This window comes from Pongo pygmaeus, chromosome 20 (genome assembly GCF_028885625.2).
Source record: "Pongo pygmaeus isolate AG05252 chromosome 20, NHGRI_mPonPyg2-v2.0_pri, whole genome shotgun sequence".
Classification (NCBI taxonomy): Eukaryota; Metazoa; Chordata; class Mammalia; order Primates; family Hominidae; genus Pongo; species Pongo pygmaeus.
The window spans coordinates 9,463,891-9,479,901 of NC_072393.2; the positions used below are offsets into that span (position 1 = coordinate 9,463,891).

The window sequence follows — 16,011 nt, forward strand, 5'->3', positions numbered from 1 at the left end:
TTACAGGCTTGCACCATCACGACCAGCTAATTTTTGTATTTTTAGTAGAGATGGGGTTTCACCACCTTGGCCAGGCTAGTCTCAAACTCCTGAACTCAAGTGATCCGCCCACCTCGGCCTCCCAAAGTGCTGGGATTACAGGTGTCAGCCACCGCACCCAGCCTGAGAAATGCTGTAGTGTTTTAATATAGACTATGCTGTTGGTTGTGGTTTCCTTTACTGTGTTAATTTGTCCTTGGTGGCCGGGCATGATAGCTCAGGCCTGTAATCCCAGCACTTTGGGAGGCCAAGGAGGGCGGATCACAAGGTCAAGAGATTGAGACCATCCTGGCCAATATGGTGAAACCCCGTCTCTACTAAAAATACAAAAATTAGCTGGGTGTGGTGGCACGTGCCTGTAGTCCCAGCTACTTGGGAGGCTGCGGCAGGAGAATCGCTTGAACCTGGGAGGTGGAGGTTGCAGTGAGCCGAGATTGCACCGCTGCACTCCAGCGTGGGCAACAGAGCAAGACTCTGTCTCAAAAACAAAAACAACAACAACAAAAATTGTCCTTGGTTTCCTTGTGTCCTGAGAGTCTCTGTACTGGCTGCTGTTTAATTTTCTGAAATATATTATTTTGCATTGTGTTTGTGGTTAACGTTTTCTTTTTTTTTTCATTGACCTATTTTTGTGATGAACTATGTAAACAAACATCCTAATATTAAACCTGTTTCCTATTAATAGGAGTCTTACATGTTCACGGTGTGTGATTCTTTTAAAATAAACAGAAACGTATTTTATTTAACCTTACTGTTCAATTTAGTGTCTATATTCAGGCATGAAATGAATAAAAATTTCTGTTTTGTGTTATGGATGTCAGTTTTGATCTCAATCTTTATTACACATCCAAAGCTGTGTTTCTTGAACACCTACTAATGATACAGGAGCTAAAAATAAATTATTTAGGCAGCTAGTGAGGGTAAGAGAGTCCTTGGTTAGGGTTTCCCTTTTAACAAAAAGCATCCCCCAAAATCATTTCTTTTCTAACAAAGAGCAGCCTGAAAAGTCAAGCTGCAGACATAGAAAAGCAAGCTGCAAGCTTGCACGGGTAAATGCCGGCAGCTGTGCCAATGGGAAAAGGCTACCTGGGGGCCAGGCGTGTTCAACATGAAGGCTCCATCTTCCTTTTCTTTGTCAACCATGTGTGCATTAAAAAGCAGGCAATATGGCCGGGCTCGGTGGCTCACGCCTTTAAGCCCAGCACTTTGGGAGGCCGAGGTGGATGGATCACGAGGTCAGGAGATAGAGACCACCCTGGCCAACATGGTGAAAACCCGTGGCTACTAAAAATACAAAAATTAGCGGGCGTGGTGGTGTGCGCCTGTAGTCCCAGCTACTCAGGAGGCTGAGGCAGGAGAATCGCTTGAACCTGGGAGGTGGAGGTTGCAGTGAGCCAAGATCGCGCCACTGCGCTCCAGCCTGGGCAACAAGAGCCAAACTCCAACTCAAAAAAAAAAAAAAATTTTATTCGTGTACTTTGTAAACGGCACACCTGGTCCAACCAGTCCGTTGCGCCCTATGTAAATCAGACACCACCTCCTCAAGCTTATCTATAAAATCCCATGTATTTCACTATGGAACTGGAAGACCCACTCGGCAGCCCCTCTCTCTCTGCAGGAGAGAGCTTTTCTCTTTCTCTCATCTATGAAACCTCCGTTGTTAAACTCACTCCTTGTTTGTCTGTGTCCTTGATTTTCTTGGCGTGAGGCAGCGAACCTCAGGTATTATCCCAAACGAATGACACTGCTTCACTAAGTGACAGGTACCATGTACACCTCTGGAAAGAAAAATGATGAGAGAAAACACAACCTCAGATCCACCAATAAACGTAAAATTACCTACATGAGATGCATATCAGGAAAGAGCACAGGCTGGTCTCTTGTGGGGCTCACACTCTGACCCCCCTAACCCTCACTCTCCACTCTCCATCTCACTGGTCTCTCAAGTCCCAATTACTAAGCTCTCTGAGCCACGTGCAACCAGGCATTTCATCCTCCCAGCCTACACTGTCTATTCTTTCCTTACTTCCCCTTTTGAATCATGACCCAATCTTCCTCTCTTAGCTCCAGGATTCCTATTTCAGAACCCAACTTCCGAGACTAAATTGGTCTTCTATGATGTTTTTCTGGTCTTTGATTAGTTAAATATCTCTAGGCATCAGTATCACTGCCCTTTTTCTACCATGGTAAATGTAATCATTTATGTTCAAATATTAAATTTGCCTTTTCTTTTTCTAGGATGACATGATTTATGTAAGTTTTGAATATTTTGAACCAAATCCATGAATTATATATGTTGATGATCGACTCTACTGACCTTAGTACGCTGCATCCCCACTGGAAAGCACGTACACACGAGAACAGACTCACACGTGACTTGTGTTTTATTTTAATGGCTGTGTGCTTTTGTTTCCTCCTCTTATGTATGTAGTCCACATGCTTTTTTCTCTTGGAAGAATCACCTGGCAGGCATTCTGAAGGAAGGAGCCACAGGAATCTTCATTAATTAGAAGCATTGCATGGCAGTCAAAAGAGGTAACAGTTCTATTCATCCTGACCAGAATTCCATCCTTGATGGTCAGCACAGTTTAAGACGGATATTAAGAAATGACACTCGTGCAAGGCAGATTATTGCGATGTTAAGAGCAGAAGCTCACATTTGTGATATGGCTGTTGTATGCTACAGAAACCAGAGCAGAAAAATGACATGCATCATCTCATTTAATTTCACTCTTCAATCCTTCCATGCAGAAAATATTTACTACTCTTATTTAGAGGTGAATTATCTGCAGCTAAGAGGGTTTACATGTCTTTCTTTTTTTGTTTTTTGTTTTTTTTTTTGATATAGAGTCTCACTCTGTCACCCAGGCTGGAGTGCAGTGGCACGATATCAGCTCCCTGCAACCTCCGCCTCCCAGGTTCAAGCAATTCTCCTGCCTCAGCCTCCCAAGTAGCTGGGACTACAGGTGCACACCACCACGCCCGGCAATTTTTTGTATATTTAGTAGAGACGGGGTTTCACCATGTTGACCAGGCTGGTCTCGAACTCCTGACCTCGTGATCCGCCCACCTCGGCCTCCCAAAGTGGTGGGATTACAGGCGTGAGCCACTGTGCCTGGCCACATGTCTTTCTTAAGGTCACACAATAGTAAGTTGGTGGACCAAAATTCTATTCCAGAAAATCTCCCTCAAGATTCCATTTCCTAAATTACACCTGTGTATTGTACCTTGGAAGAGTGATATATCCAAAATAACTATCTTATAAGAAGGAGTTTAATAATATCGACAACTATCATTTACTAAGACTCTTATTGTACACAAAGCCATTTTTAAAACCTCACAAAGTGATACTGACAATCACATTTTTAGAAAGAAAATAATAAACGTACACTTAGATAAAAGGTATGTGTTCTTTTGATCAAGAGCCGAGTAGTGTTACTATAGTTAACAACATTGTATCGCATATTTCAAAGTATCTAGAAAAGAGGACGTGAATTGTTCCCAACACATAGAAAGGATAAATACTGAAGGTGGTAGACACCTCAGGTACCCTGATGTGATTATTACGTATTCTATGCATGTAACAAAATATCACGTGTCCCCCATAAATGAGTAAAACATGAGGTATCAATGAAAACTAAGGAACTGAGAATTAACTGTCACATCACCAGTGTCAGGTCACAGAAAAAAAGATTGCCTGAGTTGAAAATGCATATCTTAATCATGATTATACACCTATTAGCATGAAGGAACTATGGAGATGTATCAAGAAAAGACATGGTGAGTCTTCAGTTATTTAGAGGGATCCTATCAAAGAAGAGATTACTGTCCATAGGTTTGAATCAAATAATTAAAACTCATGAGTATATGGTAAAGGAGAAAGATTACTGCTAAATTAAAGGTAGTTTGAGAAACTCCACACGTTTCAAATGGAATTAGGCTACCAAATGGCTGAGTGAATCAGGATCTTTGGAAGGACTCCATAGAGGTTGCATCCAAGGGTGATATTGAAGAGTGATTGAATGTTGCTTTTTCCTCCTTCCCCAGTAGACACACCAGCTACATGGAAGCAGACAACCTTACAGAATTATCAGAATTCCTCCTCTTAGGACTCTCAGATGATCCTGAACTGCAGCCTGTCCTCTTTGGGCTGTTCCTGTCCATGTACCTGGTCACGGTGCTGCGGAACCTGCTCATCATTCTGGCCATCAGCTCTGACTCCTACCTCCACACCCCCATGTACTTCTTCCTCTCCAACCTGTCCTTTGTGGACACCTGTTTCATCTCCACCACAGTCCCCAAGATGCTAGTGAACATCCAGGCACGGAGCAAAGACATCTCCTACATGGGGTGCCTCACTCAGGTGTATTTTTTAATGATGTTTGCTGGAATGGATACTTTCCTACTGGCTGTGATGGCTTATGACCGGTTTGTGGCCATCTGCCACCCCCTTCAGTACACGGTCATCATGAACCCCCATCTCTGTGGCCTGCTGGTTCTGGCATCTTGGTTCATCATTTTCTGGGTCTCCCTGGTTCATATTCTACTGATGAAGAGGCTGACCTTCTCCACAGGCACTGAGATTCCGCATTTCTTCTGTGAACTGGCTCAGGTCCTCAAGGTGGCCCGCTCTGATACCCTCCTCAATAACATTGTCTTGTATGTGGCCACGGCACTGCTGGGTGTGTTTCCTGTAGCTGGGATCCTCTTCTCCTACTCTCAGATCGTCTCCTCCTTAATGAGAATGTCCTCCACCGAGGGCAAGTACAAAGCCTTTTCCACCTGTGGATCTCACCTCTGTGTGGTCTCCTTGTTCAATGGAACAGGACTAGGGGTCTATCTCAGTTCTGCTGTGACCCATTCTTCCCAGAGCAGCTCCATGGCCTCAGTGATGTATGCCATGGTCACCCCCATGCTGAACCCCTTCATCTACAGCCTGAGGAACAAAGATGTGAAGGGGGTCCTGGGGAGACTCCTCAACAGGGCAGCCTCTTGTCTCTTATGGGGCACAACCTCAGAACTAAGAGGATGCTATTGGTCCATTAAGCAAATGTGAATGCACATATCCTGGATCTTGCTCTCCCCTAAAAGATATGTTGCAGTTTCCTATTTTCAAAGCACCTACAACTTTGCTTAAAATGTTTTTGTGTGGCCGGGCACGGTGGCTCACGCCTGTAATCGCAGCACTTTGGGAGGCAGAGGCGGGCGAATCATGAGGTCAAGAGATCGAGACCATCCTGGCCAACAGGTGAAACCCTGTCTCTACCAAAAATACAAAAATTAGCTGGGCGTGGTGGCACACACCTGTAGTCCCAGCTACTTTGGAGGCTGAGGCAGGAGAATCACTTGAACCCAGAAGGCAGAGGTTGCAGTGAGCCGAGATAGCACCACTGCACTCCAGTCTGGGTGATAGAGTGATACTCTGTCTGAAAAAAAAAGGAAAAAAAGTTTTTGTATTAGGCTGGTGCAAAAGTCATTGCAGTTTTGCCATCGAAAGTAATGGCCAAAACTGCAATGACTTTTGCACCCACCTAATATATTTCTGCTGAAGAGCTCTCTCAGTAATTCCTTTTAAAGTTTTCTTCTCTGCACATAGTCCTTAAAGTTCCATCTTTGATCCATTTTTTAGTGCCATTCCTGAGATTTCTAACTTGACATTATAAAACTCTTCGTGTCAAATGCTGACACGGGTCCTCGAAAATGATCCATTTGAATGTTACTGTTCTTCATCTTAATTTGATTTTGCTCTTGTTATCCCTGGAAGAAATAAAATGAAATTCATAAAATATTCAAAGCAAAGTACTTACCATATCAAAACTCTGCTTACTAGTTTACATCTATAAACTATTTCATCCTAAAAACCTTTCTTTGAGTTATTTTCTCTCATTCACTCTATTTCTCAGAGGAAGAGATTGAGTTGAGGTCGGCTATATCAGGCAGTGTGACACTGCAGCCCCACTACTAACTTTGCTGACCCAAATTTCATAAAAATACTCAGGAGCTTTTCAAGTTGAAAGCTGGAATCTAGATTCACAGGCTGGTTCATTCATAAAATTCATAGAGATTGGTGCTTCGGAGTACCCTGAGCTATTGCTTCATTCCTTGCGATTCTTGCTTTTGTCCTTCTTTCCTTCTCTCTTCCCTTCTATCCTTCCTCCTTTCTCCCTTCTTTCTCTTATTCTCTCCCTCCTTCCTTTCCTTGTTCCTCTAGGTTTTTTTTAAATTAATTAATTAATTTATTTATTTATTTTTTGAGACGGAGTCTCGCTCTGTCCCCCAGGCTGGAGTGCAGTGGCACAATCTCGGCTCACTGCAAGCTCCGCCTCCCAGGTTCATGCCATTCTCCTGCCTCAGCCTCCTGAGTAGCTAGGACTACAGGCGCCCCCCACCATGCCTGGCTAATTTTTTGTATTTTTTTTTAGTAGAGACGGGGTTTCACCATGTTAGCCAGGATGGTCTTGATCTCCTGACCTCGTGATCCATCCACCTTGGCCTCCCAAAGTGCTGGGATTACAGGCTGAGCCACTGCACCTGGCCAACAGTTCAACTTCTTGATAACAGCATTCTAACAGGTACAAAGTGATATGTCATTGAGGTTTGAATTTGCATTCCTGAAGATTTGTGAAGCTGAGTGTTTTTTCATATACCTGTTAATTTGCATGCCTTCTTTTTAGTAATGTCTATTCAGATCCTTTGCCTATTTTCCAATCAGGTTGTTTTCTCACAATTGAGTTGAATTTCATACAGTTTTAATGTTCTTTCTTTTTTTTCTTTTTTTTTTGAGTTGGAGTCTCGCTCTGTTGCCCAGGCTGGAGTGCAGAGGTGCAATCTTGGCTCACTGCAACCTCCACCTCCCAGCTTCAAGCAATTCTCCTGTCTCAGCCTCCTGAGTAGCTGGGATTACAGGCACATGCCACAATGCCTGGTAAATTTTTGTATTTTTAGTAGAGATGGGGTTTCACCATATTGGTCAGGCTGGTCTTGTACTGACCTCAAGTGATCCACCCGCTTTGGCCTCCCAAAGTGCTGGGGTTACAGGCATGAGCCACTGTGCCTGGCCTGAATATTCTCTCTTAAATAGGTCGTTTTTTCTTTTTTAAAATTTAGTTGAGATGGGGTCTCCCTAGGTTGCCCAGTCTGGTCTCGAACTCCTGGGCTCAAGTCATCCTCCTGCCTTGGCCTCCCCAAAGTGCTGGGTTTACAGGCATGAGCCACCACACCCGGCCCCCTCTTTAATTTTGCAATTGTATTCTCCCATTCCGTAGGATGTCTCTTCACTCTATAGATTGTTTCTTTTGCTGTGTGGGAGCTTTTTAGCCTGATGCAATCTCATTTGTCTGTTTTTGCCTTTGTTGCTTGTGTTTTGGGTTCTTATCCAAAAAATCATTGCCCAGTGTAATTTCATGGAGCATTATTCCTATGTTTTCTTTTAGTGGTTTTGCATTTTCAGGTTTACTGAGACCTGAGATGAGGAGCTAATTTCATTCCTCTGCATGTGGTTTTCCAGTTTTCCCAGCACCATTTATGGAAGAGACTGTCCTTTCCCCACTGTGTGTTCTCGGCATCTTTGTCAAAAAATGATTTGCCACAAATTCATTGATTCATTTCTGCACCACCTCTTCTGTTCCATTGTCCTTTGTATCTGTGTTCCTATTGGTACCATGCTCCATTTTCTTAACAGAATGTTTTGATAGAGAAAAGTTTTAAAATTTGATGAAGTTCAATATATCTATTTTTTTGTTTTGTTGCTCATGCTTTCACTGTTGTATCTAACAATCTGCTTCCAAATAAAGTGTAATCAAGATATTCCTCTTTTTTCTAAGAGTTTTATGATTTTAGCTATATTATATTTAAGCTATTGACTTTTTATTTATTTATTTATTTTGAGACACAGTCTCTCTCTCTCACCCAGGCTGGAGTGCAGAGGTGCTATCTCAGCTCTTTGCAAACTTTGTCTCCCGGGTTCAAGTGATTCTCCTGCCTCAGCCTCCTGGGTAGCTGGGATTATAGGCACCCGCCACCATGCCTGGCTAATTTTTGTATTTTTGGTAGAGATAGGGTTTCACATGTTGGTCAGGCTGGTCTTGAACTCCTGACCTCAAGTGATCCATCCGCCTCGGCCACCCAAAGTGCTGGGATTACAGGCGTGAGCCACTGCACCAGGCCTGTTGATCTGTTTTTGATTTGATTTGATTTGATTTTTGTACATGGCAGAAAGTAGGGTTCAATCTACTTTCCTTTGCATCGAGTTTGTTCTTAAAAGGGTTTAGTTTGATGTGCTGTGAAACACTCTATTAATAACATCCACTTGGCAGTAGGATGTGTTAGCCTAGGGTTCAATTTGTCTAAGTCGTGGTTGTCAGAGAGAGCATTGGGTTTATCAAAATGTCACAAAAGCAAGATTATGTTTGACTGAGCCCTGCTCATGAACGTTCAGTTCCTCAGCAGGCCAGCCTCTTGTCCATGACAGATCAAGGTCTCAGAACTAAGTGGATGTTGTAGGTCCATTAGGCAAGTGTGAATTTAAATATCCTGGCTCGACCAGGCGCGGTGGCTCATGCCTGTAATCCCAGCACTTTGGGAGGCTGAGGTGGGTGGATCACTTGAGGTCACGAATTCAAGACCAGCCTGGCCAATGTGGTGAAACCCCATCTCTACTAAAAATACAAAATTAGCTGGGCGTGGTGGTGGGTGCCTGTAATCACAGCTACTTGGGAGGCTGAGGCAGGAGAATTGCTTGAACCTGGGAGGCAGAGGTTGCAGTGAGCTGAGATCGCACCATTGCATTCCAGCCTGGGCGACAGAGTGTGACTTTGTCTCAAAAACAACAACTCCAAAACTAAAAGAAAGCAAGAAATAAATATTCTGGCTCTTTTTCTCCTGAAAATCACATGCTTCATTTTTACTCTTCCCAAAGCACTTGTGATTTGGCTTTTGCTACATGTTTTTACTTTAGGTTCTCTCAAAGTTTCTTTCTAACTTTTCCTTTTTATATACAGTCTTTAAAGTTCCATCCTTGGTCCATTTTCTTAGAGCTGCTCTTGAGAGTTCTCATGTGTTGTTTGAAACACTTATCATATCGAGTGCTGATATGATGACATGCTTTCCTCAAAAATTACCCATTTGCATGTTAGCACCCTTCACCTAAACTTGGTTGTGTTCTTGTTTCCTCTGGAAGAAATTGAATGAAAATCATATAATAGTCAAAGCAATGTGTTTACCCTTTTAGGATTGTGCTTGTTGCTTTACATGTATGGCTTTATTTAATCCTGAAAACATTTCTTTCTTTTTGTTGTTGTTTTGTTTTGAGACACAATTTCACCCTGTCACCCAGGCTGGAGTGCCGTGGCGCTATCTCAGCTCATGGCAAACTCCACTTCCCGGGTTCAAGCAATTCTCATGTCTCAGCCTCCCAAGTAGCTGGAATTATAGGTGTGCGCCACCACACCCAGCTAATTTTTTAGTATTTTTAGTAGAGGCGGGGTTTTGCCTTGTTGGCCAGGCTGATCTCAAACTCCTGACCTCAAGTGATCCACCCGCCTCGGCCTCCCAAAGTGTTGGGATTACAGGCATGAGCCACCACACTTGGCCCTGAAAACATTTGTTTGACATGTCTTTTTCTCATTCACCCTGTTCCACAAAGGAAGAAGCAGATAGAGGTGAACTATATCCTGGCAATTAGTCATAGAGACCACACTCCTAACTTTGCTATTCATTATTTCATAAGAATAGTGATGTGATTTTTTACATCAAATTAGGAATGTAGATTTGTAAGCTTGTTTGTTCTGATGATTCATAGCAATAAACTGCCTAGAATAACTGAGATGTTGCTTCCTTCTTTGTGATTATTCCTTTCTTTCTTCCCTCCCTCCCTCCTTTTTTACTTTCTTCCTTTCCTCTTCTTTCTTCCCTCATCCCCTCCTTCCTTCTTGTCTTTCTTCCTTTCCTTCTTTATTTGACCTTTATTTCCCATAATTGCAGTTTTATGATCTAACCCCAGATTGTAGAACGTGTAATAATTATACGATAGAAAAGATTTGTTCTCTCATATAGTTTAATTTTCTTCTGAGACTTTCTGGAGATGTCTTCAGGAATGGAAGCCACAGAATGTGGATTGTGTTTGGGATGCAGTTCACTCTTTTGGTGAGAATTGGTAGAACTGGGTCTGCAGTGAAGGATGGGGTAGTAGATGGCAGGGTTCATCCCACATCCTTAAGACCCTCCTGCCATCTCCACACACACCATCCTGTCTGCCAATGGTCAGTGTCAGCTGGGGGATCCACTTTTCCCAATGCATGGTGGCAGAAAGGTAATGAATGCTTACAATTTTATGTTGCTCTGGCATTTTTTTTTGAGCCAGTGTCTCACAGTATTGTGCAGGCTGGAGTACAGTGGCTCACTGAAACCTTGAACTCCTGGGCTCAGGTGATCCTCCTCAGCCTCCCAAGTAGCTGGGACTACAGGCGTGCATCGTCACACCCAGTTAGGGGGTCTCTCTATGTGACTCAGGCTTGTCTTGAAATCCTGGCCTCAAACCAGGATTGGCCACCTTGGCTTCCTGAAGCACTGGGATTATAGGTGTGAACCACTGTGCCTGGCAGGCATCTATTTTGAATACAGGCTTAGCTTTCTGATGCTAGAGGCAGGGTTCCATTGCCTTTGACACAGTTTCCAATTCCACACCACCCTCAAATGGCTCAAGCTGGTGGAATTGTTGCTCCTTGCATCATCCTTTGAAAGTGCAAGTTGTAAAAGTTTATGGATTCTCCTCAGAGGGTTTATCTGAGAAGCTGCCTCAAGCAGTTAGAAGATACAGCTTCCTGATGTAACTTCAGCTGCAGAGACCAGGGAAGGAGGGGAGGCTTTAGAGGCCTGAGACTTCTGCTGGCATCCTTCCCACCAGGCTGCCTTCTCCCGGGAGAGTCCCTCCTTCAGCCCCAGTCCCTGTGCAGGAGCCTGCTTTCTGGAAAAGGCCCCACAGCCTGGTGGCCACAGACCCAATTCCAGTATCAGACCCACCAGTGACCACTGTGTCAGGATTCAACAACCTCTCCAGACTGTGATTCTCACTGGCAAAACCAAAAACCTATCTGTCTTTATTTGATCAGGAGTACTAAGGCTCCAATGAGACAGTATATTTGAAAAACCCTGGGAATCCACTCTCCAAAGCCTAGCAGGTTTTGTTACTATTATCCAACTCAATGTACAATTCTAAGGTAAATTGAAAAAATGTAGATATCCATTAAAAAGAAAAGTTGAAGTTCTCACATTTCCTGGTTTCCAAATAAGCTACAAAGATCCAGGAATTAAACAGTGTGGTACTATAATACATAAGGACACACATACAGAAAAATGGAAGAGTAAACAGAGCCCAGGAAGAAACCCTCACTTATATGGTCACATAATTTTCCACATGGATGCCAAGAACATTCATTGGGAAAAAGACAGCCTTTTCAACAAACGGTGTAGGAAAGACTTGATTTCAAAATGCAGATGAAGGTGGGTTCTTACCTTACACCATATGCAAAAGTTAACACAAAATGGATCAAAGGCCTAAACCTAAGTTCTAACCTATAAAATTCTTAGAAAAAAACATTGATCAATACCTTCATGACATTGGATTTGGTAATGATTTGATCAATACCTTCATGACACTGGATTTCTTAGTGATTTCTTGAATATGTCACCAAAAGCACAGACAACCATATATAGATAACTTGGACTACAACAAAATTAAAAAACCTTTATGACTCAAAGGATACTATCATCAGAGTGAAAAGTTAACCCAGGGAATAGGAAAATATATCTGTAAATCATGTACATGTTTAGAGGCTAACAACCAAACGATATCAAGAACCCCTACAACTCAACAACCAAACAAATGCCCCATTAAAAATGGGCAGAAGGCCAGGCGTGGTGGCTCACACATATAATCCTAGCACTCTGGGAGACCAAGGCGGGCAGATCACCCAAGGTCAGGAGTTCGAGACCAGCCTGGCCAACATGGTGTAAGTCCGTCTCTACTAAAAATACAAAAAATACAAAAAAAATTAGCGGGCTGGTGGCCTGCACCTATAGTCCCAGCTACTCAGGAGGCTGAGGCACGAGAATCACTTGAACCTGGGTGGGGGAGGTTGCAGTGAGCCAAGATCATGCCACTGCACTCCACCCTGGGTGACAGAGCAAGACTCCGTCTCAATAAAGAAAAAAAAATGGTCAGAGGACTTGAATAGACATTTCTCTAAAGAACATATGCAAATGGCCAATGAGCATACAAAATTATACCCAGCATCACTCATCAACAGGGGCGTGCATAAAAAACACAATGAGATACCACCCAATAGGATGGCTATTAAGAACAAACAAGCAAAAAACCTTGGTGAAACTGTAGGGAAGGAGGAATGCTTACACAGGGCTATGGAAATGTAAAATGGTGCAGCAGTATGAAAATCCATATGATGGTTCCTCATAAAATGAAAAATGGGACTACCATAGGATGCTGCAAGTTCACTTCTGGGTGCATACTTAAAGAATCGAAAACAGGGATTTGAACAGATATTTGTATACCCATGTGTGGAGGAAAAGTTAAATTTGAACTCAATTGAACATGGACACAAACAATGGTCAGCAAGTCCTGGAATGGGTCGTGTGAGCCCCTTGAGGCATTCATCCAGCACTGTTTCGGAGAAATCTCTATTTCAATCTATTCCTATACGTTAGTTATTGAAAAACAATAGACAATCATGAAAACGAGTTGACCTTTTTTCGTTCCTTGGGCCCAGTCGTGAAGGGACCTCGTGACTGGGCCTCATGCCAAACAACTCATTACAAAAAGAGTTAGGGTCCCAGACTGCGCCAAAGCTTCATGAGACCTCTCCTTGTCTGTGCATGGACTGGTGGCTGACTCTGGAGCCCAGACTGTTGCTGGTGAATCCTTCATAGTCTGGTGAGTGTGTATATATATATATATTTTTTCCCTTCTCCCCTTCCCATTGCAATTTGCTTATTATATCTTTTTTTTTTTTTTTTTTTTTTTTTTTAGATGGAGTCTTGCTCTGTCTCCCAGGCTGGAGTGCAGTGGTGCGATCTCAGCTCACTGCAACCTCCACCTCCCAGGTTCAAGCGATTCTTCCGCTTCAGTCTCCCAAGTAGCTGGGATTACAGGCACGGGCCACCACACCTGTATAATTTTTGTATTTTTAGTAGAGACAGGGTTTCACCGTGTTAGCCAGAATGGTCTCGATCTCCTGACCTCGTGATCTGCCCACCTCGGCCTCCCAAAGTGCTGGGATTACAGGCGTGAGCCACCGCGCCCGGCCTCAATTTGCTTATTATAGTAATTTGCTTATTATATCATTTGCTTATTATATTTACGTGGGATAAAGCTTGTTTACCCTTAAAGGTATTGTGTGTGTGTGTGTGTGTGTGTGTGTGTGTGTTTTCTTCTCCCCTTGTGCATTTCCTGCACAGAACACCATGTTTATAGCAGCATTATTCACAATAGCTAAATATATGGAAGCAGCACAAGTGTCCACCAACAGATGACTGGAGAAGCACAATGAGATCCATCCACACAATGGAATATTATTCATCTTTAAACAGGAAGGGACTTCTGACACATGATACAACAGGGATGAATCTTAACAACATTATGCTCAGTGAAAGAAACCAATCACAAAAGGGCAAATACAGACTGGTTCTATTTATGTCAAGTATTTTGTGCAGTTAGATTTGTAGAGATAGTAATCAGAATGGTGGTTCTAGCAGTTAGTGAGTTGAAGGAAGGGATTTTGCTTAATGGTTGCTGAGGTTTTGTTTTGTAGGATAAAAGAGTTCTGGAGATGGATGTGGGGATGGTTGCACAACATTGTGAATCTACTTCATGCTACTGAGCTATATACTTCAAAATGATGAAAATGATAAAATGTTGTATTTACCATTTTATATAAAAGCCATTTATATGTATAATTTTAACATTTATATGCAATATCTTTTATATAATAAAAAGGAAAATAAAAAGTAGACGGATCTTAATAAAAAATAAATGGAAGAAGTGAATAGTACACTCAGAATTCCTCCTGAGTGGAGAAAGAGCCCAAAAGCTTCTGTGGACATTCATTTCCTCTTCTTCTTCCTCTATTAATATGAGGCAGTCCTTAGAGACTGGGGAACATGGACCAGTTTGGCTAATGAGGATCTCTGTGCCTTGAGCCCCCAAGGCCATAGTATAGTGAATACTGAGCCTGTGCCTCCAGTCCTGCAGCGTGAGCTTCCAGTCCAGTGGGCTCCACACCTGTCGTCTGCATCAGGAGGCTCATGTCTGACCCTGTCTTCCTGCCAGTCCTGAGGACGGAGCCTGAGCCTCCATCGTGCACCATGCAGGGAGGACAGCAGAACTGCTCTCCGTGGTAACGGCCCAGCAGAGGGGAAGCGCAGCTCAGTGAGTGCTGAGGGACAGTCAGGAGCCTTGTTTCCTCATCCTCAGGACAAACAGGACAGTGGGGTGGCAGATGGGAGGACACCAATGTGCAAAATGTCAGCTCAGACGACTGTGGAGTTTATGTTCGGGGTTTATGTTCAAGGTTTATGTTCGGGGTTGTGTGTGTGGTCCTTCATTTCATATGGCTGTACTATTTTACATTTCCATAGCCCTGTACAAGCATTCCTGCTTCTCTATGGTTTCACCAAAACTTGACAGGCTGTTTTGTTCATTTGCTCTTAATAGCTATCCTATTGGGTGGTATCTCATTGTGTTTTTTATTTGCATGTCCCTGCCGATGAGTGATGTTGAATATCATTTTGTATGCTCATTGGCTGTTTGTATATGTTCTTTAGAGCAATGATTATTGAAGTCCTCTGCCCACTTTTAATGGGGTATTTGTTTTGTTGTTGAGTTGTAGGAGTTCTTGGTGTAGTTTGTTTGTTAGCCTCTTAGCATATACATGATGTGCAAATATATTTTCCTATTTCCTGGGTTAACTTTTGACTCTGATGAAATTTTACATTCCTCCCATGCTGATTGAACTTCCCATAGACATCTCACCCAGGATAGCAAAAAGTGGGTCTCTCTAAACTGTGCCCTAAACACAACAAAAAGTTTATAAAGGTGATGTTGAGGATGAGGAGGAAGATGCCAGTCACCATGACATCATGAATTCTTACTGAGGGCTTCCTAAACGCATGGATCTCAGCTCTGTGTTTTGTATAGCTTGTTTCATTTCATCTTCATAATTTTTCCTGAGTTATAGCTGCACACATTATTATTATTGAACAGAGGAGGAAAGGAGCAATGCATTTTTATATAGTTCGTACCAGATCATGAGGTAGAAAGAGGTGAAGCCACATTTGCACCAGGCAGTCTAAGTCCAGACACATGGCATTTGGCCAGGCCTCTCTCTGCATCCAATCTTCCCCCCCTCGAATCCCTGTCACACCCAGCAGGTGCCCCGCTAACTGTGCCCTTCCCTTTGGGGCTTCCTGGTAGACCACAGCTAGACCAGTGGGTGCCACGCTCACTCTGTCAAGTATAGAAAGGGCAGCTGAGATCACATCAAAGATCCCAGAAAGAACTGGCACAGGATCACTCAGGGCGCATCTCTCCCTTGCTCCTGTTTCTGGCTTTCCTTGCAGCTCTCTACTTCCTCAAAGGAGAAATAAAATCAGGGTCTTGGGATCCATTTCTATTCAGGAAACCGGAAATAGTTTCAAAATGTGCTTCAGATGCACCTGTGCTTAAGACCTCTGGCCATTGCTTAAAACTTTCTGAGAGCTGGGAAACAATGAAGAAGTTTAGTGCCAGAGACTCAAAGACCAACCATTTAGTTCCAAATCCTGCCCATGCCCCTAATCTGTGTGACAAGGGGCGAGATGTCCATGTCTCTGAGGCTCAGCACTATCATCTGAGTTGATTTCTGGTAGATCCCACTGCAGTGAGCAATGATTAAACAGACCGTGGGTGCTCCTGTGTGATCC

At 43.2% G+C, this 16,011-nt stretch overlaps 2 protein-coding genes across 2 annotated transcripts in view; one reads left to right on the forward strand and one right to left on the reverse strand.

The window, feature by feature from the left end:
- Positions 1 to 16,011, reverse strand: part of LOC129019297 (olfactory receptor 7D4) — a 54,184-nt gene that overhangs the window by 16,828 nt on the left and 21,345 nt on the right. Inside the window, exons 2-3 of the mRNA XM_054461579.2 lie at positions 2,357 to 2,513; positions 1,710 to 1,817 (exon numbers count right to left, since the gene is read on the reverse strand). The gene's annotated coding sequence lies outside the window, so the exon portion shown is untranslated. The remainder of the gene's footprint in view (positions 1 to 1,709; positions 1,818 to 2,356; positions 2,514 to 16,011) is intronic.
- On the forward strand, positions 4,103 to 5,095 carry LOC129019294 (olfactory receptor 7D4). Its single transcript, XM_054461577.2, has one exon. It carries the CDS (start codon positions 4,103 to 4,105, stop codon positions 5,093 to 5,095), a length of 993 nt encoding a protein of 330 aa, XP_054317552.2.

Bases quoted from the DNA above. Each gene is read 5' to 3' on its own strand.
- LOC129019294 (XM_054461577.2), top strand. From the start codon at position 4,103: ATGGAAGCAGACAACCTTACAGAATTATCAGAATTCCTCCTCTTAGGA.